The sequence below is a fragment of the Salmo salar genome, chromosome 05 (assembly GCF_965601325.2).
Source record: "Salmo salar chromosome 05, fSalSal1, whole genome shotgun sequence".
Taxonomy (NCBI): Eukaryota; Metazoa; Chordata; class Actinopteri; order Salmoniformes; family Salmonidae; genus Salmo; species Salmo salar.
Window position 1 is genome coordinate 74,906,208 of NC_138295.1, and position 25,103 is coordinate 74,931,310.

Consider the following 25,103-nt stretch of genomic DNA (forward strand, 5'->3'; position numbering starts at 1 on the left):
CCCCTGCTGACCCGCGAGAGAACTTCTTCAAAATCGATTTAGTTACGTAGACGTTATGACGTAATAATATTTTCGGGTGTGTGTATCCGGTTGTGGTTGAATAGCTTTTTGGTTGCTTGTTTACCTTTCAGATGTGTTAAATATATTTTCTTTGGTTTTATGCAAATATTTTATTCATTCGGTAACAGCTGTACAAAACCCAGTGTCAGAATTATATCTCTGTGATTGAAATAGCTGTTAAAATGTTATTCTTTTTTTTTTGTTACAGGAAATAGGTTAAGACTAGCTAACGTTAGCTAGCTAGCGAACTGGAGTTACAGTCCAGACTGACTGAATTGCAAACAACAGAAGTCAGGGCATGTTACGTTTTTGACACATTTTTGTTTAACGGTACAAGCCCTGGTCAAAACAAACACTCGACTTTAGGAGAAAAATGAATATTCTACCTAAAAAGAGCTGGCATGTTCGCAACAAAGACAACGTCGCGCGCGTGCGTCGGGACGAGGCACAAGCCGCAGAAGAGGAGCGAGAGGTCCAACGCCGTGTGGAGCGAGCAGAGCAGGAGGTAACCATAGCAACGTTGCCTCCCCAAATTGCAAATTGATACATTCCTCATAATTGATTTAGCATAGTCTGAAGTGACAACCAAACTTTGTGTGATACGATGTATGACAGGTGCGATTTTTTTAAGAGAAGCTATGTAAGAGGCATTGTTAAAATAGTATCAAGTCATAAAAGTGTATATAAATGTGTAATGTACGTCATTATTGCCATTGAATGTTATGTAGGTAAGTAACCTCTTTGTTGTAGGCTCGAACAGAGCACCTGAGACAAAAGTCACGAGCTGCACTTCAACAGTCTGGAGGATGGAAGGATGAGGGAGGTGAGAGAGGAGGGGAGGGGAGTGGAGGAGTGGTGGAACACCTCAATCTATTTCCTCTGGAGGAGTCGTCTGAGAAGAAAGGAAATGCAGAGTACCTCAAAGACCAGAAAGATGAAAAGGTGACCTTCCTGTCATTCTGTTATGCTTTCCCCCCTTCACCTGTGTTGAAATCAAGTTTCTTTGTGCACATGGCTACTGGTTTTTGCATCCTGCTCTACGTAACAATGTTTACCTTTGAGGGCTTGTTTCTCTCCACTTCAAAGCTTTTCTCTAGTGGACCTAGCCAGCCAATGACAGTGCCTGGTTAATTTAGTCCAGAGCCATTTCTAAACAAAGATTGGCCAATTCAGTTTAAGATTTTGAATGTTGGCAATTGAGAATGCATATTGGAATTTAAATATCATGGAGTGTTCGGTGCTAATATGGAAGATTTTTGAACAGATTTAATGGACTGATGCTTATCACATCAATGGAAGGATCAGAGAATGAATAAATGTATTGAACTTTCCAAATAGTACACCTGAGATGGTAGCTGGTCCTGATTCCTCCCACAACAGATCATTACTTTGAATGAGAATATTCTACTTAATCTAATGCTATGGTGATTCTGTTGTTGTAGGAGCGCGAGGAGCGTGCTATTGGTCTGCTAGTGTCCCTAGGCCCCCAACCTGGGACAGAGGTAACTCCATGGTACATGAAAACAGGCCATGAAGAAGAGAAAGATGAAGAAAAGAAGAAAGAGAAAGACAACAAAGGAAAGAGACTGCCACTCAGTCAAGAGGAGAAGGAGAAGAGAGACAGACGACTGAAAGACATGCTGGACCCCTTGAAAGAGATGAAGAAAGCACTGGCGGTGAAGGATAGAAAAGAACATAAGAGTAAGAAGAGGGATAGAGGGCAGAGGAGAAGCAGTGGTGGAGAAAGGTGAGAAGTTTGAGTCTTTATCAAGACAAGGTGTCTTATCTGTATGTCTGGGGGTGTTTTGTGTTTCTTTGATCAATCATAAGACCAATTAGCTTTGACCTAAAGGGGCAATCAGCAGTTGCTACATACATTTTTGGAATTCTAAATTAATGACGTGAACCAATTCATTCTTGAAGAATATAAGTTATAAATGCCTCATTAGCTTAGTTTAACTGTCATACCGCATCAGAACTCTTTTACTCTGTTTGTAAACCAAGTATATGTAAACAAATACTATATTGCCCCAACTTTGTTATAACTATAATTTTGTGTATGGTCAGTCCTTGCATCCATAGCTCTGTCTATGAATTTGAGTGGTTACATTTCTTCAGCTTTTTACCGAAAAGGGCGGGGTGGTTCTTTGTTATTGTTTCAACTCCACTTGGATGCATATCCAAGAGACCAAGTACACTGAGCCAAGTGGATAAGTGCACAGCCAAGTGTACTGAGCCTCTGGATAAACATGTATGGTTGACGGTAACCACATCCTCTCTCTTTTCTAGCTCTATTGAAAGGTTGAGAGCGGAGCGACTGCAGAGAGAGACGGAGGAGAAGAGGAGAGCCCAGGCCCTGCTGAACCAGAAGAATGGAACAGGGAAAGAGAAGGAGCGACCAAGGGAGACAGAGGAGAGGGAAATGCCGTACAACAGTGCTTATTTCCCAGAGCTGGCCCGCAAGAGGCAGAGGAAAGACCGCAATGCCTGGAGAGATGGCATCTTTTGAAGTCATACATCATGCAGTCTTATTGTTTGGGCAACAGACACAGAACATTGAGGCATTCAAGATACATTTATTAGTATGTGAAAGACAACGAAGACTTCGACAAGGACTAGAGAGCCTGGAAGGTTATTCAGTTGTATTGTTGTGAAATGTGAGCCAGTGCTTTTAGCTTATTCTTGCAGTAACATGGAGGAGTTATGCGTGTAAGTATATACTGTAAGTTGTTGAACTAGTGAAGATGTGTACAAAAATAGCTCAAAATGCCACATTGTTTATTTATATAACATCTAGGCTATCCTGAGAATCCTAAGCAGACTTTTTCTTTTTTTTAAATGTATTTTTTTAGGGGTGGATCAGCTTAATATTGCGGAAAGAATATTGCTTCCATCAATGTAATTGTCTGCATCATTTCCAATCCCCCATTTATTTTTTGGGTAAATATATATATCCCTACACGCATGCATACATATACACATATATACATACACATACCTATATAGACATACATACTTTTTTAAAGAATATACCTTTATTGTTATTCCCCGCAAACCCTACCACCGATCGCCCAATTGGAGTAAACTAATAAACACTTCGGCTTTTACCTTATTCATCTTATACACATTTTTCAGACCCAGTCTATTTTACAATAGTTCTTTTTTGTTTGTTTTTAGTCCTTCCTCTATTTCTGATGTCCAGACAGTTTGATTTCTATTTGTAACTGTGCTATATCACAAAAGTTCTGAACCTAAGCAGTTCTGAACCTAATTTGTCATTGAATGATCAATGTTATTTCTAATGAGGTAGAAAAGGAAAGAACCAATCAAGGGATTTGGGACAGCTGAGTGTAGTGTTGGTGTCTGTCTGGCACCCTGCTCAAGTGTGAGACAATACAGAGAACATTTTGCTCCACAACACAAGACCACTGTTCAAGTTGGAGTGTGTTTGATGTTTTACTATTGATGACAACATTGTGTCACAAATGTAATTGTGTCAATTCAAGTCTGTCAAGTCTATTTTGTTTCTGATAATAGCATGTGCCAATTTGGGAGGTGTGTGTGTGTACATGCATCTGTTCTATTTAACTATCTGACGTAGACAGAGTTTAGGGTGGTTGGCCTAACTATTATTGCACATTTTCCATTTCAATTAATTCAATAAAAATGATAGGCCTGCCAAATAACAAAATCCCGTGTTCTCCGTTATTTAGCTTATTTTATACATGCCCCATATCCTTGCACCACCGAAATGATTAACCGAAAACATTTTAATATAGCAATGTCAATAGATTGTGCTACAAAACAGAGTTGCGGCAGTATAATACATTCATTTGTCTAGCAGGTGCATACATACACAGACGCACAGCACCGCGAAATAAAACGGGCCCGAGACAGCAGAGTGTAGAAGCGAGACAGACGCACTCGCATGAAACCACGGGCGAACCATGATAATGCAAGCTCACTTTTGTCTGACGTAGCCGACGTTTAACGGGAGAAATACTACAGTCGCCCTCTTACTGGTGTCGGAGGGGAAAGAGCCGAAACGGGAAAAATAGCGGATGGTTTGACCTCATTGTGGTTATTTGTTGTTTTCGTCGCCCTTTTTGTGGAGAGACCACTGATGTAACGGTTCTGGATTTGATGGGTTGGGTTGGCAGGACGGGATGCACAAAAGAGCGTCTCTTACACCGTGTTTAGTTGCGGATTAGGAGAGGGGGATCAAACGGAGGAGGGGAAGAGGGGAACACAACAACAAGGAGACGTTCTTTATTAGCGGGGGGAGACAGCGCCAGACCAGGATACGGTAGCGGAGAGAAGGAGAAGACCGAAAGCGTCGCTCGAATGAATGTGCCGTGGTGGATCCCGCGACGATGCGACGACACTGCTGGGTGATAGTGCTGGCGGGGATGTTGTCGTACTTCAACCCGGAGAGAGCCCTTGGAGCCCCGCAGAGAGAATGTGAGTGGTGTCGGTGAGCTGGACTGATATTGACGCTGGGAGAAAGAAGAGAGGGGGAGGTGGGAGAGGGGATAGATTAGAGGGTTATGAATAGGTACTCGGAAATATTACGGCCAAAGCACACTGACACAGCCTCAACAATAATACGATATATGTTATCTTTCTTGGCTGATATGATTAGGCTATGGTAGGCAATATGCCTTTATAACACGGGATGAAATCAAAAAGACAATGGCCACATTATTATCATCAAGTAGCCTGGAGAATTCGGTAGGATCTGCGACCCTATTTCGGTGATATTTATCAATAGCATCGATGGCATGTCAAAACGGGAATTTGTCCAATGAATATTAAATTAATCGCCACTGTATCATTCATGGGTATATCAAACCTATATTATCCCACTTGGGTTTAATGCTAAAAATCTTTGAATTTCCATTTAAAATCCACAAAATCCGTTTTATTTTGTCCTCCTTTTATTAGACATCGCAGTATTTTGTTTGTGTATTGTCGTTTGCAGTCATGGTGTTCTAGTGTATTGTTTTGATAAGAGCTGTAAACTGGAGCTGGTGGAATAGGCCCCTGCTATGTGTACCTATTTATATGCAGTGTATGTCTGGACAGCTGTCTAGGGAAAGAATAATAGAATTTCCCAGGAATTGTGCATCTATACTGCCGATGAATAGGCTACATAAAATATTATTGTATTCTACATAGACTTATGTGAAAGAGTTTGAATTTCATATAGGCCAACATGTTTTTCCTATTTTAACAGTTTCCAATGTAATTCTACTGCCAGGCCATAGGCTTGCATAGGCTGCAGTCCAGTCCAGTACATAAGTCAACGAAATTATTACACATTTATGATGAGCCAATAATTCATGTATCTTTCTCAAATTCATACTCATGATTTTTAGTAGCGTTTCTTACTTAGAATTTACACGTCACTCTTGAATTTGTTAGAATAACATGGACCATTTTGTTTTTAGGCCTTCATAGAGGTCTGAGTGTTTTTCTCATAAAACAGCCATTGGAGGATGGAATCATACAGCATATCATTTCTGAGCTCAACACATCCTTAATGCTAATTACAATGTTCAATTATGTTATTTATATATTTAAAGCAGTGCTCAAAGTGCTTCATAAATGTATTTTTAGGGGTAACTTGCATTTTCCACTCACGAATGATCTCATGAAAATATTCCATTGATCAGAAAGTCTATTTGTGATTGGATTCCCTTTCAGTGTGTTATTGGACGTCTCTGTAAGATGTGTGTACTGTCTAGAGGGAGAGGCAGAGGAAAGGATGTGCCAAAATTGTTAATCACAGTTAAGCTTACACATTGATCTACCAATAGGGTAAACATCAATTAAAGCCTTTTGTTTTGACTATTACTGGACTGTTGATGCATCTTCACGCCATGCTTTCAGGAATCAATGAGCTCATGAAATGGATGGGGAAACGTATATTTGGTTTTGCATTATTCATTACTGTGTCGTAATAGTGAGTCAATATCTAGAAGTAGTGATGAATACAGGGCATGGTGGAATAGGATGAGCAGGGGAAAACAGAGTAGCTCTGGTACTTGTGTTTTCTGGTTCCAATGACACTGAAAATGCTCACACTGTGGTTGATATTCATAAGTACTGTACTGAATTGGCACTTGACCTGCAAGTGTATTGACAAGTATGTGTACTCAGAGGTTCACCTTCGGGAGTTGGAGAAGTGTTTTTGTAAAATTGTATATGGGGGAAAAACAAATAATATTGACAACAAGTTCATCTAGAAATATGCATTTTTGATTGTGGTGATGCTGGTTTTGATTTGAGGGTTTAAAATGTAAAGATACAACAAACAAGTAGTAGCCTACTGTTGTGAAGGGTTTTTAACCACCCTGCCCTCCCCCTTCTCTTTTTCACAGATGGTTCGCTCCTCACAAACGGCCAAGTTGAGGTACAAATATATTTAAAAAAAACGCCCCAAACTCCTCCTTCTCACCTAGGTAGCCAACCTCCCTGATTTGAGTGATTCTTTTCCAATTTTCCAACCCTCCCCCGGTAGCAATTTCCCCAAAATGACAACGCCACCCCTCCCTGCTTTTCAACTGTGTTTCCTGGAAGGAATGTTGTTTTTTATGTACCCCCCCTCCCTCCTTCCCCTCTTTCCTAACCGGAATGGTAGACTTCCCTGATTTTAACTTTAATTCCGATCTCTCCTCTCTTTTATTGATTCCGAAGATGGTTTCCTGACTTTCCTCCAAAGTTGATTTCCTTTTCCTGCTTCTCCCAAAACTCCAATGACAGTTGTTCATTGGGGATCCTCCGCTTTGTCTCAAACGTACCTTTATTGAAACAATTCCAACGGTTTTCCTCCTCAATCTCAATATGTAACAATGACTTTGACCCTTTTCAACCCAATTCTCCGAAGCCTCTCTTTCCCCCACTCACTCATCAACTCACCAACACTTCAACCTAACAACTGTGTGTTTCCTTCAGGAAGTACTTCCTGGCTGATTAACCGTATTAACCTTTTCCTCTCCTCCTTTTCTCTCCCGCCATATCTCAGTCTCTCAATCCAGGGCTGCGTCTCTCTCTTCTCCGCCCTACGTCGTCATTCTCATCTCTTGCTCGGGGCTCGTCTCCTTTGTTTTACTGCTCTTCACCTGTCTGTGCTGTAAGAAGGGAGGAGTGGGATTCAATGTAAGTCTCCATCATGTAAGAGACTTATTCACACGTCTTGTCTATTGTGTTGCACTGTCTGCATGCGTGTTGTGTAGATCAATAGATATAGGCATCATATTACACATTGGCCCTTAGGGAAACCCTAAACATTGAGGGCTGTAACAATGTTATAGCATATGGGAATGTCCTGACTTGTCATGGAAGGGCCCAGCACCCCAGGGGCGGTGGGCATCCCCATAATTCAAACCCTCTATGAATCTATTGTCTTTGAATCTGTGATCTTTGGATGGTTCATTGTTTCTTTGGCTGCATGTGCAGCACCACATTTTACCAGAACTATTACAGATGTTGCATGAGCCAGTAAGCTTAGGGTCTGTTTACATTTAATAGATTTCCTCATATTAAATCCAGATAGGCCTTTCTTTGTGACATCTCAGCCAGCACACTGGGTGCATCTCAATTATCTAAAGTGGCTCCCCTCCTTCATCTAAACTGATGTGAAAACATAGGCAACAAGGGGAAAGTAATATGGTGTCTGCCCACCAGTTATTTGTTTACACTTTCCCAATTTCTTTAGAAACGTAAACCACTTTAGGCTATTGACACAGCCACTAGAAAAGCGGTCACTAACCCTCATCCTGGAGAGCTTCGGGTGTGTAGGGTTTTGTTCCAGGACAGGCCAGAACTAACACACTGGATTCAACTAATCAACTACGGTAATAAACAAGAGTTTAATAAGCTGAATCTGGTGTGTTGGTGCTGGGCTGGAACAAAAACCTGCAAACCCTGTATCTCCCGGGACCAGGCTTGGTGATCACTGCTTTTCAAACTTACAATATCTCTAAAGCTTCTACGCTTCCTCTGTTCTTTCCTGTCAAATCAGGAGTTTGACAATGCAGAGGGGGAGGAGTGTTCTGGGTGTTCTAGCCCCGCCCAGGAGGACAGTCTGTCCTCTTGCCCCTCCCTCCCGGAGGTCTACACCCTCCCACTCAGGGACAGGGCTAACTGCCCCGCCCTGCAGGATGGCTCAGGTAACTAAGGCAGACTCTCTGTAGCTGGAGCTGATGGCAGTATAAAGCACATGAATATTAGCAAGCTTGATGGATATCAGAAAACCCCAAATCATGTGTCTTTCTCTTTTCATCTCCTCTATTCTGTCTCTAAAGACTCTAAGTCGAAGTACTTCCGTAGGCACACTCTCAACTACCTTCAGGAAATAGGAAATGGCTGGTTTGGAAAGGTGAGATCACCAACTTATACCTCCACCCTCAGTTGTGATGTCATCATGTAATGGTGGTAGCTGGATCTGGCAGTTCTTCCAAATGTCTCTCAACCCATGTTTCCTCTAAAAGACACATCCTTTTAACAGCTTCTCAGTAAATCTAATATTGGCTTCCTACCAGCTCTCATGAGTTATGTCTTCTTCCTACACCACTATATTTCTGATCTCTCTCCCTCTCTCTCTCTCTCTCTCTCTCTCTCTCTTTCCCTCTCTTCTCTCCCGCTCCCTCTCTCTCTCCTTCCTTCTCCTCTCTTTCCCCCCTCTTCCCCTCTGTCCCACATCTCTCTTTCTCCTTCCATCTCTTTCCCCCTACCTCTCTCTCTCCCTCTCCTTTCCTCTCCTCCCCTCTCTCTCCCTCCTCTCTATCTCTCTCCTGTCTTTCCCACATCTCTCTTTCTCCTTACCTCCTTCTCCCTCTCTCTTTCTCTCTCCTCTCCTCTTCTCCCTCCTCTCTCTCTCTCTCTCTCTCTCTCTCTCTCTCCTTTCCTCTCCATCTCTCTCCTGTCTGTCCCACATCTCTCTTTCTCCTTACCTCCTTCTCCCTCTCTCTTCTCTTTTCCCTCCTCTCTATCTCTCCTGTCTGTCCCACATATATCTTTCTCCTTACCTCCTTTTCCCTCTCTCTCTCTCTCTCTCCTCTCTCTCCCTCCTCTCTATCTCTCCTGTCTGTCCCACATCTTTCTTTCTCCTTACCTCCTTCTCCCTCTCTCTCTTCTTCTCCCTCCTCTCTCTCCCCCTCTCTCTCTCTCTCCCTTCTTCCCTCTCTCTCTCCCTCCCTCAGGTGATCCTAGCGGAGGTGCTGTGTGACTGCAGCTCCTCCCAGGCCGTGGTGAAGGAGTTGCGGGTCAGTGCCAGCCCTCTGGAGCAGAGGAAGTTCTTGGCTGAGTCTGAGCCATACAGGTCAGAGAAACTGACATTTTGTGTCATCAGACACTTTTATTTAAGTTATTTGTTTTTGTGGTTTCCTGAGTGTACAAAACATTAGGAACACCTACCTAATATTGAGTTGCACCCTCTTTTTCCCTCAGAACAGCCTCAAGTCAGGGCATGGACTCTACAAGGTGTCAAAAGCGTTCCACAGGGACGCTGGCCCATGTTGACTCCAATGCTTCCCACAGTTGTGTCAAGTTGGCTAGATGTCCTTTGGGTGGGGGACCATTCTTGATACACACGGGACATTGTTGAGTGTGAAAAACCCAGCAGCTTTGCAGTTTTTGACACACTCAAACCAGTGTGCCTGACACCTACTACCATACCCCATTCAAAGGCACTTAAATCTTGTGTCTTGCCCACTCACCCTCTGAATGGCACACATACACAATCCATGACTCGATTGTCTCAAGGTTTAAATCCTTATCCTTATTTAACCTCTCCTCCCCTTTATCTACACTGATTGAAGTGGATTTAACAAGTGACATCAATAAAGGATAATAGCTTTCACCTGGATTCACCTGGTCTGTCTATGTCATGTTACGAGCAGGTGTCCCTAATGTTTTGTACATTCAGTGTATATAAATCACAGTTCTTGGGATTAACTTCACAGTTAAATCCCAACCTGTACTTCACTCTGGTTGATTTGGTGCTGTTTGAAAAAGATCTACATGGACCAAGTCACATCAGTAGATGTGTTTAATTGTCGTGTGTCATATTGAGATGCTGGTAGTTAGAGACTGCATGCTGCATACAAGTGGTGCAGTGTTAGAACTGTAACATGGAGTGACAGATGACTACTGGTCTGACCTATTTATTATGCTCAACTTAGATTAAAATGACACTTGGCCCGCCATCTCTCTCTCTCTATCTCTCTCTCTCTCTCTCTCTCTCTCTCTCTCTCTCTCTCTCTCTCTCTCTCTCATACACATTTACAGTTGCCTCTTTTTCTGTCACATATAGAAACACGTTTCTCCTTCATCTTTCTCTCTCGCTCCCCCTCTCTCTAGCTCTGTCTGTTTTCTTTCGTCCACTCCACTTTCTCACTAACAAACCCACCTAAGTAAACATACGCAAACAAATGCGCCCAGATGTTATCCCCCTCTCCTCTTCCCTCGCTCACTTTAACTGCATATCCTCTGCTGCATTGCCTCTCTCGTTTCATCATCTTTCTCTCTCTCCCCTCTCTCCCCCCTCTCCCCCCTCTCTCTATTTTCTTGCCTTCAGGAGTCTCCAACATCCCAACATCCTTCAGTGTTTGGGCCAATGCAGCGAGAGCATTCCCTTCCTGCTGGTCATGGAGTTCTGTCAGTTGGTGAGGGCCATGTTGTTTTTACTACTATTATGAGATGGAGAAGAAGAGGAGGGCACATTGTAGAGGAGATCCAAAGAGAGGCCATTTTGTTTTGGAATGGATACATTTACTCCATTCCTCTTGTTTGGTCTCATCATTGTGTTTCTATCAGAGACTGATTGATACCTGAGCAACCAGCTGATTGGACTCTCTGGTGACTGGTCAATAAATGAGTCAAATGGATCAATTAAGTGACAAACACCAGACTGTAGCTTCCGTACATGGAAACATATGTTTGGTTAGTTTCCTTTCCCCCCATCAAATAACCATGTAAATACTTGGTGACGTTTCACACTTAGATATACCTTTTGTAGTATAATGTTATGCCAGTCGTTTCCAGCTCCAACACTCAACACCTGCTGCCTCTGTTTGTTTGCTTTCATTCTTGCTCTTTAATCAAAGACCGATTGAGACCTGAAATCCCAAGTGATTGGACTCTCTGGCCAATCAATGACTCAAACAGATCAATTAACGACCAGGGATGGGAGAGAAACAATACCGCAGCCCTTTACCAGAAGAACATAAGCTATAAATCCTCTGTACATTGAAACACACATCCCTTTATCATTTGAAGTATCTTATTCGCCTGTCCTACCACCAGTACAACCTCTATCTCTCTAATGATATTAACTCATTACCAATTCCCCTTCTGCTTTTGAGGACCTTCAGGTTCAGGAAAACACTTAGGAGAGGGTATTTCTCCAGCATAAATGTACAAGTGTACTTGATATATAGCTGAATATGTCCGGTCAAAGTCATAAACTATGTTAATTGTTCTTCTGATTGTTTTAAGTATCACATACTGTACATGATATTGGTAATGCTCATTGATGGTGTAATAAATTAATAATATTGGTAACACTCATTGATGGTGTAATAAATTATATTTGTGATGTGTTACCAGGGCGACCTGAAGAGGTACCTGAGAGCCCAGAGGAAGTCAGATGGGATGACCCCTGACCTTCTGACCCGGGAAATGCTGACCCTGCAGAGGATGGCGTTTGAAATCACCTCTGGCCTGCTGCACCTCCACGAGAATAACTATATTCACAGGTCTGTGAGGTCATATCCTGTCTCTCTCTGGCTCCAGTGGGGTTCCAATAGCTCCAGTGATTGATTGGTTGGTAATTGAGTGATTGATAGTAAATGGATTATGATTGTTTTGTCTCCAGTGATCTGGCTTTGAGGAACTGTCTCCTTACCTCTGACCTCACTGTCAGAATCGGAGACTATGGGCTGTCTCACAACCACTACAAGGTATGTTTGTGTGTGTGTGTGGGCGTGTGCGCTTACCCATGTACTTTACTTGAACCACCACAATCTGTAGACAAGTTATACCACTTTATACCATGGCATTGTTGAATAATAGTTTCTGATTGGCTTGTAGGGCATTCTAGAGAGGGCATTATTTCCTTATAATCCACAGTATATTTGCACGATAGAATTCACTGGGTATAGTTATTATATGTTCTATGCTTGAGCTGTATTTGAAAGCAAAAGTTGAAAACATGATTGGCATTGTTGGATTTGATTTTCATAATAGCAAGCTAGGACTCAAATTTGGTTAGCTAAACTAGCAAGTCTGTTTGTTTGGTTACCATGGCAACTACTGTCTCTATATAGTAAACTTGCTGGGTACTTCAGTGGATGTTGAACACATTTTCTACCTGCAAATGAACACATTTCTAGTTATAAATGTGTTAAATTATAACCATGGTATAAAAGGGATAATCAACTCGGGGCTCTATGCGTTCTCTGCAAAATAATGCAACTCCGTGGAAGGTCAGTTCCGCTCCTTTAGCGTGTCATGGAACACACCTTCCAGGTGGTTCATTATCTTCCAGAGAACACATAGCCCCTTGTTGATTATCCCTAACGTATTGGATGTCCCTAATGGCTTATCTTCAAGTCCATGCATCCCTCTGTGTGTGTTTATCTGTGTAGGATGACTATTACCTAACATCAGACAAGCTGTGGATTCCCCTGAGGTGGATAGCGCCAGAGCTTCTGGAGGAGTACAGAGGATCTCTGATCGTCACTGACCAGACCAAGACCAGCAATCTGTGGTACCTACCATAACACAACCTGCCTCTAAAACGGACAAATAAACAACTGAATATTTCAATAAGCTGTATTCTGTATTTCTTATCTAATTTGATTATTTCTCTATCCGCCAACTCTCTCTCTCTACTCCTATTTTCTATCTCTCCCTCTCTTTCCCCTCTTTATCCCACATCTCTCCCCTCTCTTTCCCCTCTTTATCCCACTTCTCTCCCCTCTCTCTCCTTTCTCTCCCCTCTCTCTCCCACTTCTCTCCCCTCTCGCTCCCCCCTCTCTCCCACTTCCCTCTCCTCTCTCTCCCACTTCTCTCCCCTCTCTCTCCCACCTCTCCCCCCCACTCTCCCCTCTCTCCCCTCTCTTTCCCCTCTTTATCCCACTTCTCTCCCCTCTCTCTCCTTTCTCTCCCCTCTCTCTCCCACTTCTCTCCCCTCTCTCTCCCACTTCTCTCCCCTCTCGCTCCCCTCTCTCTCCCACTTCCCTCTCCTCTCTCTCCCACTTCTCTCCCCTCTCTCTGCCACCTCTCCCCCCCACTCTCCCCTCTCTCCCCTCCCTCTCCAACTTCCCTCTCCTCTCTCTTTCCCATTTCTCTCCTCTCTCTCCCACTTCTCTCACACTCTCCCCTCTCTCTCCCCTCTCTCTCTCCCCCCACTCTCTCCCATTTCTCTCCCCTCTCTCTTCCTTTTCTCCCAGGTCTCTGGGGGTGGTGATCTGGGAGCTGTTTGAGTTTGGTTCTCAGCCTCACAGGCACCTGAGTGATGAGGAAGTGTTGACCTTCGTCATCAGAGAGAGACAGATCACCCTGGCCCAGCCACGGCTCAAACTCTCCCACGCTGACTACTGGTCAGTGGGCCATTTCTTGACTTTTGGTTCTCTAATGATATCTGCATTTGATGAAGAAAGTAGTCGATTACAGATGTGTTACTTTAAAGGCCTACTTTGTCAATAGATCATTAAGGTCAAAGCTAATATATGCAATCCCCTCAAACCTTCTCTTTTTTGGGGGGTGGTGGTAGATCAGCTTTAATATTGCAGATTGTAGTTTCCATCAATGTAATTGTCTGCATCATTTCCAATCCCCCTTATCTTTGTGTTTGTCTTTCCTGTCTTTCCTCTTCCAGGTATGAGATCATGCAGTCCTGCTGGCTCCCTCCTTCCCAACGCCCCTCCATCGCTGAGGTATTCCTCCTCCTCTCCTCCCTTCTGGCTGCTGAGCGAGGGATGTCCCGAAGGAGTGTGGGAGAGGATGAGGATGATGAGGACGAGGAGTATGAGGAAGGGAGAGGAAGAAGAGGAGAGAGCGATGAGTCATTTGAGAGACGGTGGGATTCTCTCCGTCCTCCGGCCTTCCAGGCTGCAGCGAGTGAACGACAGAGAGAGAGGGAGTATGGGAAGGATGACAGGGGGAACTCCTACCCTCTACTGGACCCCGTGGGGAACTGCATCACCCCATCCTCCACAGAACTCGATGACATCCTGACAGTCACGGAGACCAGTAAAGGGTTAAATTTTGAGTACTTCTGGGAGAAGGCCCATGCGAGGCGGGGCTACCAACCACTTCCTCCTCCCCAGCCAATCCTGACGGTCAACCCATCCCACAGACAATCCCTGGACACACCCACTGTTGTCCCTGTGATAAGTGCACGTAGCCCCTCCCTCGCCAGCGAGTACTTCATCCGATTGGAGGAGCACACCCCTCAGGATAAGTCCCCATCTCTTAAAGGGAAAGCGCAGTCTTTCCGTTCTGACTCGTTGTGTCCTGGAGATCTGGAGCTAGTGGAGATACGCAGCGGGATGCTAGGCAAAGAACGCGTGCCGTACAGTTCTGATGAGGAGTACACTGGGCGAGGTGGGAAATCCATCCAGACCGTCCGATCCAGCGAGGTCCAGCTAAGGGTCCCCAACACTGGGGTGGCAGAGTTCAAAGACACCTCCAGTAGAGTGACTGACTTCTCTGTGGTGGATTTAGGAGATGATGATGAGGAGGAGGGGGGTGAAGGAGACAGTAGGTCATCCACTGGTTCTCAGGCTCCTGTCCTGCCTCCCAAGCCACGTTCTATGTCAACCTCCTCGGGCAACCACCTCCACTCGCGCCCCCTCCCTGCGCCTCCGTTGGGCTACCACCGAGTAGGGCTTGGGCTGGGTCACTATTCCATGAGTGGTAAGATAGAAACGATGGACCCTCTGATGGGCAGCTGCCTGCCATCATCATATGATCACTTAGGGTTCCACCGTCCTCGTCAGACCATGCCCCCCTCCCCGTCACTCTCCCCCTCCCTACCCCAGTCCAGCCACCCCATCTACCCCACTCCCCAAACATGTCCTCCCCCTCTCCCACCCCACTACAAGCCCCAAAGGGGCCTGTATCACAGCTATGGTGTAGGTAGCTTCTCCAGATACAGTAAGCCCCAGATGTACTCTCAAAGAGACCCACTATCCTGTGACTACTCAGACCGACAAGGTGGTGTACGGCGCACAGCATCCTTGCACAACACAAAGGGAACATCCAATTTCCGCTCAAAAGACTTTGACTCTCCCGTACGACGCCAGAACGTATTTCGCCCTGTTTACCGCAACATCTCCCACTCCGAGTCCGGGGTCCACAGAATTGAGAGGCACTCGTCCTCCAGTCCCACCTATTCAGATGAGGATGATTCCCCCTTTATGTCCCCTGAGAAACCCAGTGGTGGAGGGACAACCGTCCCGACCTCTAGTTTGTCAGAGGATTCGGATCCGGCCACAGCCGAGCTCTTCTCCAGGGGTATGAAGAGGACTCAGTCACGCCTCGCCACCATCCTGCCTGCCATCTGGAGGGAGGACGCGGAACTGCAGGCGGATAGCGTAACCGACGCCAAGAAATCCCCCATGCACCTGTTTCTGACTGAGATCTCTAGTGTGTCAGAGTCAAATGATGCCAAGTCCAAGGAAGGGAGGACCTCATGGGAGGGAGAGACAGAGCGGGAGAAGAAAAGGGATGGGGAGAGGTCGGGGAACTTCCTCCAGCCCTTGAGAGGGGGGATGCGTCGGTCCCAGTCGCTGGTCACAGAGCTGGGCTCTATAGAACAGACATTGGGGCCAGACAGAAACACACAGATGGGGACAGAGTTGGAGAGGGTGAGGAAAGGCTCCATCCAGAGAGATCTATTCCTCACTGAGATCACAAACACAGGAAGGATGGATGCAGGCATGGAGAGAGATCCGGTGAAGTTCCTCCACCCTCCTGGCTCTCATTTGCGTCCCTACACCTTCACCTGCGCCCCCGGCCTCCCGTCCTACACTGAGGCCAAGGAGGCATACTCCAGGGGCATGAGGAGATCCCGATCCCTCCTCTCCGAAATCACAGTGGGGAGGCAGGAGTCGGAGTCACAGGAGACGGAGAAGGAGACAGAGAAGGGACAGATGACCAGAGAGGAGTTCCTGAAGGAGATCCAATCAGCAGAGACCTTTTTGACGGAGATCATATCCAGACAAAACACAACCGCCTTCAACAAGCATTGCGAGGACTTGTCTCAGTCACCCACTCCAATGTCACCAGAATACGAGTCAATATGCATAGATCCTGACTCCTCTCAGACCATCCGTTTCCAATCAGAGAGTTCCATACGTACATCAAACAGAGGCAAAGACGATGTAGCACCGGAGGCCATTTACGCCCAAGTGACTAAACGGGCAAAAAAGAGTGAGATAAAGGTCACTATACGGCCTGAGATCCCAGTACTGCAAATAGGATCAAATAAACAGTCTGTCAAACAGGAAGAGGAATGTCCCACAGACACGACCTGCCTCAAGGACTCACCCAGCTCACTCACAGATCCCACCGCTGACACCAACTCTCACCCAGACTCTCAGCCCCAGCATGGTGACTTTGTGTTCTCAGAGATAATGCCAAAAAATGGCCTCCTCCTTTACCAAACATTCCCCAGTACAAAAACAGAGGAGGACGTTTCAGAAGGTCCAGCCCTACCTGTAAGAGAAACACAGAGAGTCAGAGAAAGGGTTGAGCTCTCAAGACAAGCTCAAGTTCAGTCTTTATCTCAAGACAGTGTTACTGGAGAAGTGGCAGAATCTGAGAAGAAACCATGTGATGATGAGTCACCTATTTCTGCAGATGAGAAAGAGAGCAGGGGTCAGAATAATGTTGGGGAAAGGAATTGTGAGAGAATGAAAGGTGATGCTGAGGTCAGAGATACAGGGCAAGGAGGTCAGAAGCAGGACGTTGATGACATTTTACATGACTTAACAACAGAGACATCAGAAACCGATAGAGCATGTCAAATTGAATCTAAAGATCACAAGGAAGAAGGATCAGAGAGTTCAAAAGGTTGTGACAGTCAAATGAAGAACGACACATCACATTGTTCTAATGCTCAGTCACATAACCCAAATGTTGAAAGCTATATACAAATCAACAAACAGAATTCACAGATCAACCAGGAAGGAAGGTCAGACCCAAGTCAAAAGAGCCCTACAGCCGTTCCCACCACCCCAGACTGGGACCCATCCTCTGACCTCTCTCTCTCCACCATGACCCCCTCAGACTCATTCCTGTCATCTTTGACCCCCAGTTCAGCCGACTGTCTGACCCCAGGTGACCCGTGTGTTGGAGGTGAAGGACCAGGTGGTTGGAGGGTGCTGGGGACAGAAACCCCCCACAGAGACTCCGCCTACTTCTCTGACAGTGACTGGGAAGGGGAGGGGCTTAGCAGGAAGGGCAGTGATGGACTGAGTGTGACCAGACCCGGCAGCGGACGAGGTGGAGAGAGGGGGACGCTGACAGGAATAGAAGAGAAGACAGAATTAGAGGATGAGGGAGAAACCGGGGGAAAGAGACCCTTGAAGAGGATTTCAAATAAGGGAATTGACATTGAGAGGGAAAAGGAGACAGTTCTTGAACAGAATGCTCATGTGCAGGATATCTCTCAAAACAGTGATGATGGATATAAAGACATATCGAGTATTCAGGAGAACGATCTCAGTCTGAAAGAAGTAGAACATAAAACAGGGTTAGAATCAGAACAGAGAGAAGATTCTGGAATGTTCCACAATGAGAGCGGAGAGTCAGATGAAAAGGGCCTAGTCCATCCGGGACTACTGTCTGATAACTCACAGACCAAGGAGAACAATGAGTTTATAGCTAAGCTGTTCTCTAATTTAGATGATACACCTCTCAAAGGGTTCTCTTACAATGATGGAACTCAAATTTGTAATCATTACACAGAAGGTGTGATTTCTCATGTGGAGTCGAATGATTTTAGATTCCATGACTCCACAGACAAAGACTTGACATTGCCTTCTAATAATACCACTAAGACAGATTGTTTGAAATTAATATCTGCCATTCAGACAAAGGATAACAAACTTGAGAATGAAGAACTTCCAGGTATTGAAGAGAGAGAAAATGATAATTCCATGAAAGACACTACGGAACCAGTGACAGCGTTACATGGCGACCATGATAACAGAGAATCCAGGCTATCTAGGTTCTACGGTATTCAAACCAGCGAGGTCAAACTCAGTGACGATATTCCAGTAGTACTGGAGCCCAATGACGGAGAGAGCACCAATGACGAAGAGAGCAAACTGGCTTCTTCTTTCTGGGCCGAGGGGGACACTGAAGAGTCTGAAAGAGAAGACGGACAAGGTTTGGAGATTCAACACACAGACGCCAATGAGCTTGGCCTGAGAAATTTGTGTTACTCAGAGGAAAGCGAAGACGAGAGGGCCAAGGCCAAATCAGAGACAGAGAAACAGCTTGCCGCTGGAGAGCTGTGTAATGCCATGAAGGAGAAATCTCCTCAAAGAGGACCAGTGACGGGGAGCCAGAGTGGGTCTTTGAGCAGGGATGGGTCTGCTGAGACTGTGGACAGGGAGTCATCTAAGGATCTGGAGTTGAAGGCTAAAGAGCTGTGGAACACTCTGGAGGAGGGGGAGGGGAGAGGGGGAGGAGTGGTGAGGGGCGAGTTCGACTGTCACCGTTTCCAGCAGGGAGACCTGCACCTGTGGCCATCGGAGAACGACCAGTGGGCCTCGTCGGAGAGCAGAATCCAGGAAGCTGAACTCGGATTGGAATTCTTCTCAGCGTTCGGAAAGACCTGGGAGGAAAGGGAGCAGCTGGTGGTAGGCCGGGAATTCTGGGAGGCTGAGGAGAACGATGAACTGGCGAGGAGTGAGCCTCATCCAGCCGTCCTCCAAGATAGTGAAGATAATTCTAATGACGAGAGGCAGGGACGGGTAGCCTACCTGGAAATAAAGGGAGAGTTGTCCCAGAAACAGGCTCTTTCCAGTAGCATTGACAGCCAACTATCCCAGGCACTGGATGTACAGCAAGAGGAAAATATAGAAAATCCAGATAGGTTTGACGATGATGATGAGCAAAATGTTGAAGGTGATCAGCTAGTGGTTGAGGTGGAAAACCGAGAAATCCCAGAGCATGAGACCTTTGCAAGAGGGAGGGAGCAGTTCAGGTCACTCACTGAGACGGGTGGAGACAGTAAAAGTCAAACTGCATCTCTTCTAAACGACTTGGATGGAAATATTGCTCAAGATGAGGGAAATCAGAACTTCAACAGGTTGAATCATCTCAGTGAAGTGGAAGAAGGGGCAATGGCCGAAAATAGCCTAGAAAAAGAACAGGACTTTGAATTAGACAACCATCTTGCTCCCACAGTAAAGAGTATATATTTGGGTGTATCTATCTGCCTCACTGGAGTACCACAGGTAGATTTGTCAGGATTACAACATATTGAGCCAAGCATATGCATTGAAGAAGCTGACTCTACTTGCCAGCTTGTGGGGGAGGACAGAGAAGGGGGAGTAGACATTGTAAACACAAGTGAGGATTTGAGAGACATATCTCTTCTATGTGACCTGGTGTCTTATCCCAATGATAATGACTTGGAGGATATAGCATCTTGTACAGATCTGTCTGGTTCACAAGGAGACAACTTTCAGTTCAGTTCTGTAGACTTTCCCAGCCCTCCTCCTAGCATAGATCTTGATATGCAAGAAGACAGGTTGCAGAGTTTAGATGATTCTTTTCCTAGTCCCCCACCTTCTGTCATAGAAATAGACGACGATAGCGATCTTATAAACCTTGATTATTTAGGCTCAGATTTCATTACCAGTGCTGAGAGAGACCCAACAATGCCCCCCACTCCTCACACTGATATCCTAGAGCCACCACCCTTACAACCCACCACAACCCACAGCAGAGGGATCTCTGCAAACCTCAACCTTTCACCTGTACATTCAACACTTCCAGTATTCTCAGGTGAAAGCCAGAGCCAGAGCCGCCTCACATCAAACATGTCCGAGGATGACAGATATAACCTGTCCCAGAAAAACACAACCACCACCTCCACCACACTCCTGTCATTCCCCCAGAGTCCCCTCAACACCATCCCAGAGCTGTTGATATCTGAGTGGAAGGATTTGGATGAGGAGCCTCTGGAAGATTTTGAGAAACTGGAGCAGCTGTGCTGCATATCTGGGGATGAGGAGGACACCCTGGGTGACCTCTTCCTGGGGAATCTGGAGCTGTTGGAGTCTATGAAGAAGACGCCTGAGCAGAAAGATAAGGGTTCTGGAGAGAGTGATAAAGGTGAAGAGACCTGTGGGTCCTCCATGCCTGAGGGGAAGAGGAGAGTGGAACTGAAAGAGGAAGTTGACGGAATCTCTGAGAGCGCTGACTGGCTGGCCAGGTCGGTTCCATCGGCAGTCCAGGACATCCCAACTGGGGCTAAACTTTCACCTCAAGAGGAGAGGCGTGAACGACAGTTCCCATCAACCTTTTCACCATGTCATTCTCCTGACTCCAAGGACCAGAGGTCACTTTCCAAGATGCCCACTAAAAATGGCCTAATGATGCAGGTGAGCATTAGCCTTGCATTTTAACCCCAAGTTGCACAACTTTGTAGATGTATGAAAGTATAAGCCTACACAATTTACAATATCCATTTTCCTGAATATGTTTAAACATTCATACCCCTATTATCTTCTTCTGTTTCCCTTTCTTCAGGTGTGTGAGGAGAGACTGCAGTTCTCTCTCTGTGAGAACGTTAAAACGAACGTCCTCCGGGGGGCGACAGTGAGCGACAGCGTCATTCTCCACCCATGGGGAGACCAGCCCTTAGATGGGGGTGGAGACACAGTCAGTGTGAAGGATGTAGGAAGGTATGCTCTCTCTATCACAGGAAGTTGGTGGCACCTTAATTGGGGAGGAGGGGCTCATGGTAATGGATGGAACAGAATCGGTGGAATGTCATCAAATACATCAAACACATGGTTTGATGCCAATCCATTGGCTCCGTTTCATCCATTATCATGAGTTGTCCTCCCCTCAGCAACCTCCACTGCCCTCTATGTATTTTGAGATTTATCAAACTGTTGTGTTCAATGATGGCAGGCAGACAGATAATAAAAGAAGATTTTTTTTTTTCTGTTCTTAGCGAAGAGGAGCCGGACACCGAACCCAATTCTGAACCCCAGAGTGAGTCTGATGCGACTGACAGTGAACCACTGACTGTGATCCAGCAGCCAGAAGTTACACCCCCTCAGCCTGTGGCAAACCAAGCAATGAAAGGTAAAATGTGTATGAATAGGATGCAGCATTGTTCACATTCACCCACTCTGCAGGTGTGTAAATGACATGTTCTAATGGATAGATTGGTGCTTTTTGACACCATCTTTCATGTCTCACTTTATATATTCCTCTCTTTTCTTTCACAGCCAAACTGGCTCGCCTGTCCCTCTCCCTCTCCCTCCCTCCTCTCCCTCTTGCTCTCCCTCTCTCCTCCAGTCCCAAGGGAGGGTTCAGGGAGGGCGGGCTACACCGAGACAGGAGTGGGAGACGGAGGGGTGCGTCCCCAGGAAGTGACCCCGATGAGGATGAGGAAGAAGAGCAGGAAGACGAAGGCTCCAGGAGGGTGATTGTTGTCACGGAAACAGACGTTGGCAAAAGGGTGGGGCTCAGGAGTCTGCTGAAGTCGCCAAGGGAACCGATAGACAAAGAGAAAGACAGAGGGAGAAACGTGTCCTTTTTTGATGATGTCACTGTCTATCTCTTTGATCAGGTGTTTGTTTAGTTCCCCCCTCCCCCCTCATATATTGAGTCCCATGTTACTCTTGGGCTTTTAACACTTTCACTATATTGGATGTACATGTACTGTCTCTGCTCCTTTTCAGTCCCTGACTCTTCCTCTCTGTTTCTGAAACAGGAAACTCCAACCAGTGAGCTGAGTAGTTCCACCCGCACCAGTCCAGCTCCAGCTCCTAACAAAAGCACTAAATTTGATTTACATGGTACGTACTACGTATGCATGCATGTTGCTATTAGAAACCATATAACGGTCCTGTACATCATTCCCTTCTGAGAGCCAATAGAAAGCTTTTGATGAAATCACTACAATAACAAGCACCCATTGGACAGCTCCCATCTGATCCCCGCTCACTGAAATTGAGAACCCCTCACACCAACCCCTTTTCTAAATATGCGCCCCCAAAATGTATCTCTTGTAATTATCCCCCACGCACTATGACATGGGGAATGGAGTATGGACATAAATCTGGTGCTCAACAATGCACGTCTAAGATGTGTTTTCCACCCTGTCTCCAGAAGCCATCAGCTCTGTCTCTCCCACTGATCGCTTCATTTCACAGAATAATGAGAGTTTGGCTGATCCCCTCTGGGTGTTTTGAATAGACTGTATGTAGAAAAGCATCAACACCAAAATGATCTACTTTCATGATCTCTGTCAGCCTGCAGAGTTGAACAGTTCAAAGCTTTGCAAGGAGAGAGTTTATTTTTAACTTGGGAGTGTGGGCCTTTTTGTGCTTCGGTTCTACAAGAGGATGTTTGTACACACGTATAGATTATTTTAACTAATGATATACCATTTGTGTAATGTTTTTATCCTACGTATATATTTTTTAAAACATTTACAGTTGTATGCTTTTGTTTATGTTTTGTGTTGCAGGGGTCAATTCGATTTCATGAAATGTGTTGTAGTCCCTGAATTCAAATAGTATTTACTCCAACCCTAGTACAGTATGTTTGTGTATGGCATAGTTGTAGTATAGTAATTCTTTAATTCCCTTACTTACACCATACTCCTGTCTTTCTACCAGGAGCAAACAGCAAAGGCAAAGACTCCAAAAGAAAAGGGGACTTGTCAGTCAAACCGAGGTCGCCCGTGGCGGCCAACCCAGTGACATCCTCGCGTTTTACCGTCAGCCCAGCCGATGACCCCCACTTGGTGTGAGGCAGGGTTCCGGAATCCTCTGAGTTGTTCTGTAACCCTCAGAACAGGGACCTTCTGAGAGTGGCCAGTGGATTCCCCTCCGTCCATAACCATTCTCAGAGGCTATTTTTTTATCGATCAGGCAACGGAAAGAAAAGACTCCCGTTCTAAAAGCTGGACACATTCCAGGTTTAACCAGCTACCAGTCCTTGTACGAGAAAGGTTGTTGATATAATAACTCCTCCCTTTGCCACTGTATCCTAGGGTCGATTTATAGACACTGGCTGGAAGTGGTTGATGGCAAAGGCAGTTTGTCCTAGGCGAAGAAGAGTCTGGAGCTTTGTAAAATCTGAAACGGATTTGACGGCTATGCAATGGGAGTCATTGTGTACCAGCTTACCTTCTCTTTACCTGCTTCTTTCGGTTGTCTTTACCCAGTATGTACTGGGGGATGCACTTTCTTTTAGTCATGTATCTGTCTGTGTGTAAGCTTGGATTGAAATCTTAACTTTGTAAAAACGATTTTCATTTCAGTCAGTCATACTTGTAGGCAGCAGTTGGGGCCAGAAAACAATCTTAACTCCTGTATTTGAGAGTACTCATTCAACATTTGTACAAAGATAGTGATACAAGTGTATACAATATAATTTTAGAGCTGTTTAATTTAGATGTATTCTTAGACTGCACGAAAAGATGAAAACAAGCTATGTTTCTATATACTTTTATTCTAAAAGACTATGTCTAGCTATTATTTATTTAATTTATTCATTATTTATATAAAAAATATTTCCATGCTTTGTAAATATTGTTTATTTATTTTGGTGCAATTAATTTATCTCAGAATTGTTTTGGACAAAATGCATCTAAGTAATAGCTTCTCGGTTGAATTATTCTTCATAACAAATAAAGCAAGATATTTTTCCCAACCCCCAAAAATATTTTGTCTAATTTCATGTCTTTATAACTGCCATCCTGTCCTTAACTTATGTCCTCAACTTGCAGGGTTTCCCAAACTCGGTCCCGAGGCCACCTTCTGGGTGCATGTTTTGGTTTTTGTCCTAGCACTACACAATTGATTCAAATAACCAACTCATTATCAAGCTTTGATTATTTTAATCAGCTGTGTAGTTGCTAGGGAAAAGGTCAAAACGTGCACCCAAGGGGGGCCCCAGGACTGAGTTTGGAAAACCCTGCTCTAATATATATATATAACATATTTCATTATTTTCTAATATGATTCAATGTATAATTGTCTTGTCATAATTTTACTTTGTTTGAGGACAATTGATGTATCTTAGCATGATAAAATGGAAGCTTCTCATCGGTAAATATCTCCAAAAGTTAATGCATTTGTTGATTTACATTAATTTTCTACTAATAGCAACCCATCATGCAGTCAAGCTCCAACTAGTCCCTTTGTTTAGTCTGTTTCAACATCCGTTTAAAACCTGTATTGTTGAAAGAATGGGTTTCATGGGATACTGTATAAAACCAGGGGAAATAAAAACAACATAAAAACTGTGAAACATTTATTGAACTGTTTGATGAAAATAAATTGTACTGTCTTATATTCTTAAGTCAGAGTATTCCTTTTGTTGTCAAAGGAGACTGGACTGGTGTTCAAACAGTAGGTCTTCTCTAGAGGCTTTATTGCATTATTTCTGAAATGAATGATCAAACTACTGTATTATGTAGCTAACAATGGATGGCTCAAGGGATGTTGCATAACAATAGCTAATCTTATTTCCCATCCCCCATCTCTGGTTATGGGGGCCTGATGCTTGTTATGAAATTGGGACAAAGGATGGTCAAGGATAAGGTGAATGATTAATCTCCAAAATACTCTACCCAAAGTAAAACACTTAATGACTAGCCATTGAATATAAAAAGCATTAAGACTGGAAATATGAGTGAGAGAAAGACCATTCACATTTATCCAGGTCTGATACTGGCCTATACTACAGATAAAAACAGCAATTCCCATAAAGCCTTGCTCAAGGCTCAACGTTACAAACCTCTGACCACCCATTGGATTATT

The 25,103-nt window shown here is 44.8% G+C and overlaps 2 protein-coding genes across 4 annotated transcripts; both read left to right on the forward strand.

Moving 5' to 3' along the window:
* Positions 1-88: 88 nt before the first annotated feature.
* On the forward strand, positions 89-3,565 carry LOC106605758 (leukocyte receptor cluster member 1 homolog). Its single transcript, XM_014201671.3, has 4 exons — positions 89-565; positions 811-1,002; positions 1,503-1,807; positions 2,350-3,565. The coding sequence occupies exons 1-4, from the start codon at positions 434-436 to the stop codon at positions 2,567-2,569; spliced, it is 849 nt and encodes a 282-aa protein (XP_014057146.2). The 5' UTR covers positions 89-433; the 3' UTR covers positions 2,570-3,565.
* Positions 3,566-3,902: 337 nt separating this feature from the next.
* LOC106605755 (uncharacterized) lies at positions 3,903-24,642 on the forward strand. 3 transcript variants are annotated; one of them, XM_014201668.3, is made up of 16 exons: positions 3,903-4,521; positions 7,088-7,236; positions 8,087-8,234; positions 8,370-8,443; positions 9,267-9,385; positions 10,643-10,730; positions 11,674-11,822; positions 11,942-12,026; positions 12,714-12,835; positions 13,521-13,670; positions 13,949-20,696; positions 20,845-20,999; positions 21,275-21,408; positions 21,555-21,898; positions 22,043-22,127; positions 22,953-24,642. In XM_014201668.3, the coding sequence occupies exons 1-16, from the start codon at positions 4,434-4,436 to the stop codon at positions 23,084-23,086; spliced, it is 8,772 nt and encodes a 2,923-aa protein (XP_014057143.3). In that variant the 5' UTR covers positions 3,903-4,433; the 3' UTR covers positions 23,087-24,642. The 3 variants fall into 3 exon arrangements, with proteins under 3 accessions (XP_014057143.3, XP_045574772.2, XP_014057142.3); XM_045718816.2 differs by having other exon boundaries at positions 22,963-24,642; XM_014201667.3 differs by having other exon boundaries at positions 7,088-7,221.
* The last annotated feature ends 461 nt before the right edge of the window (positions 24,643-25,103 follow it).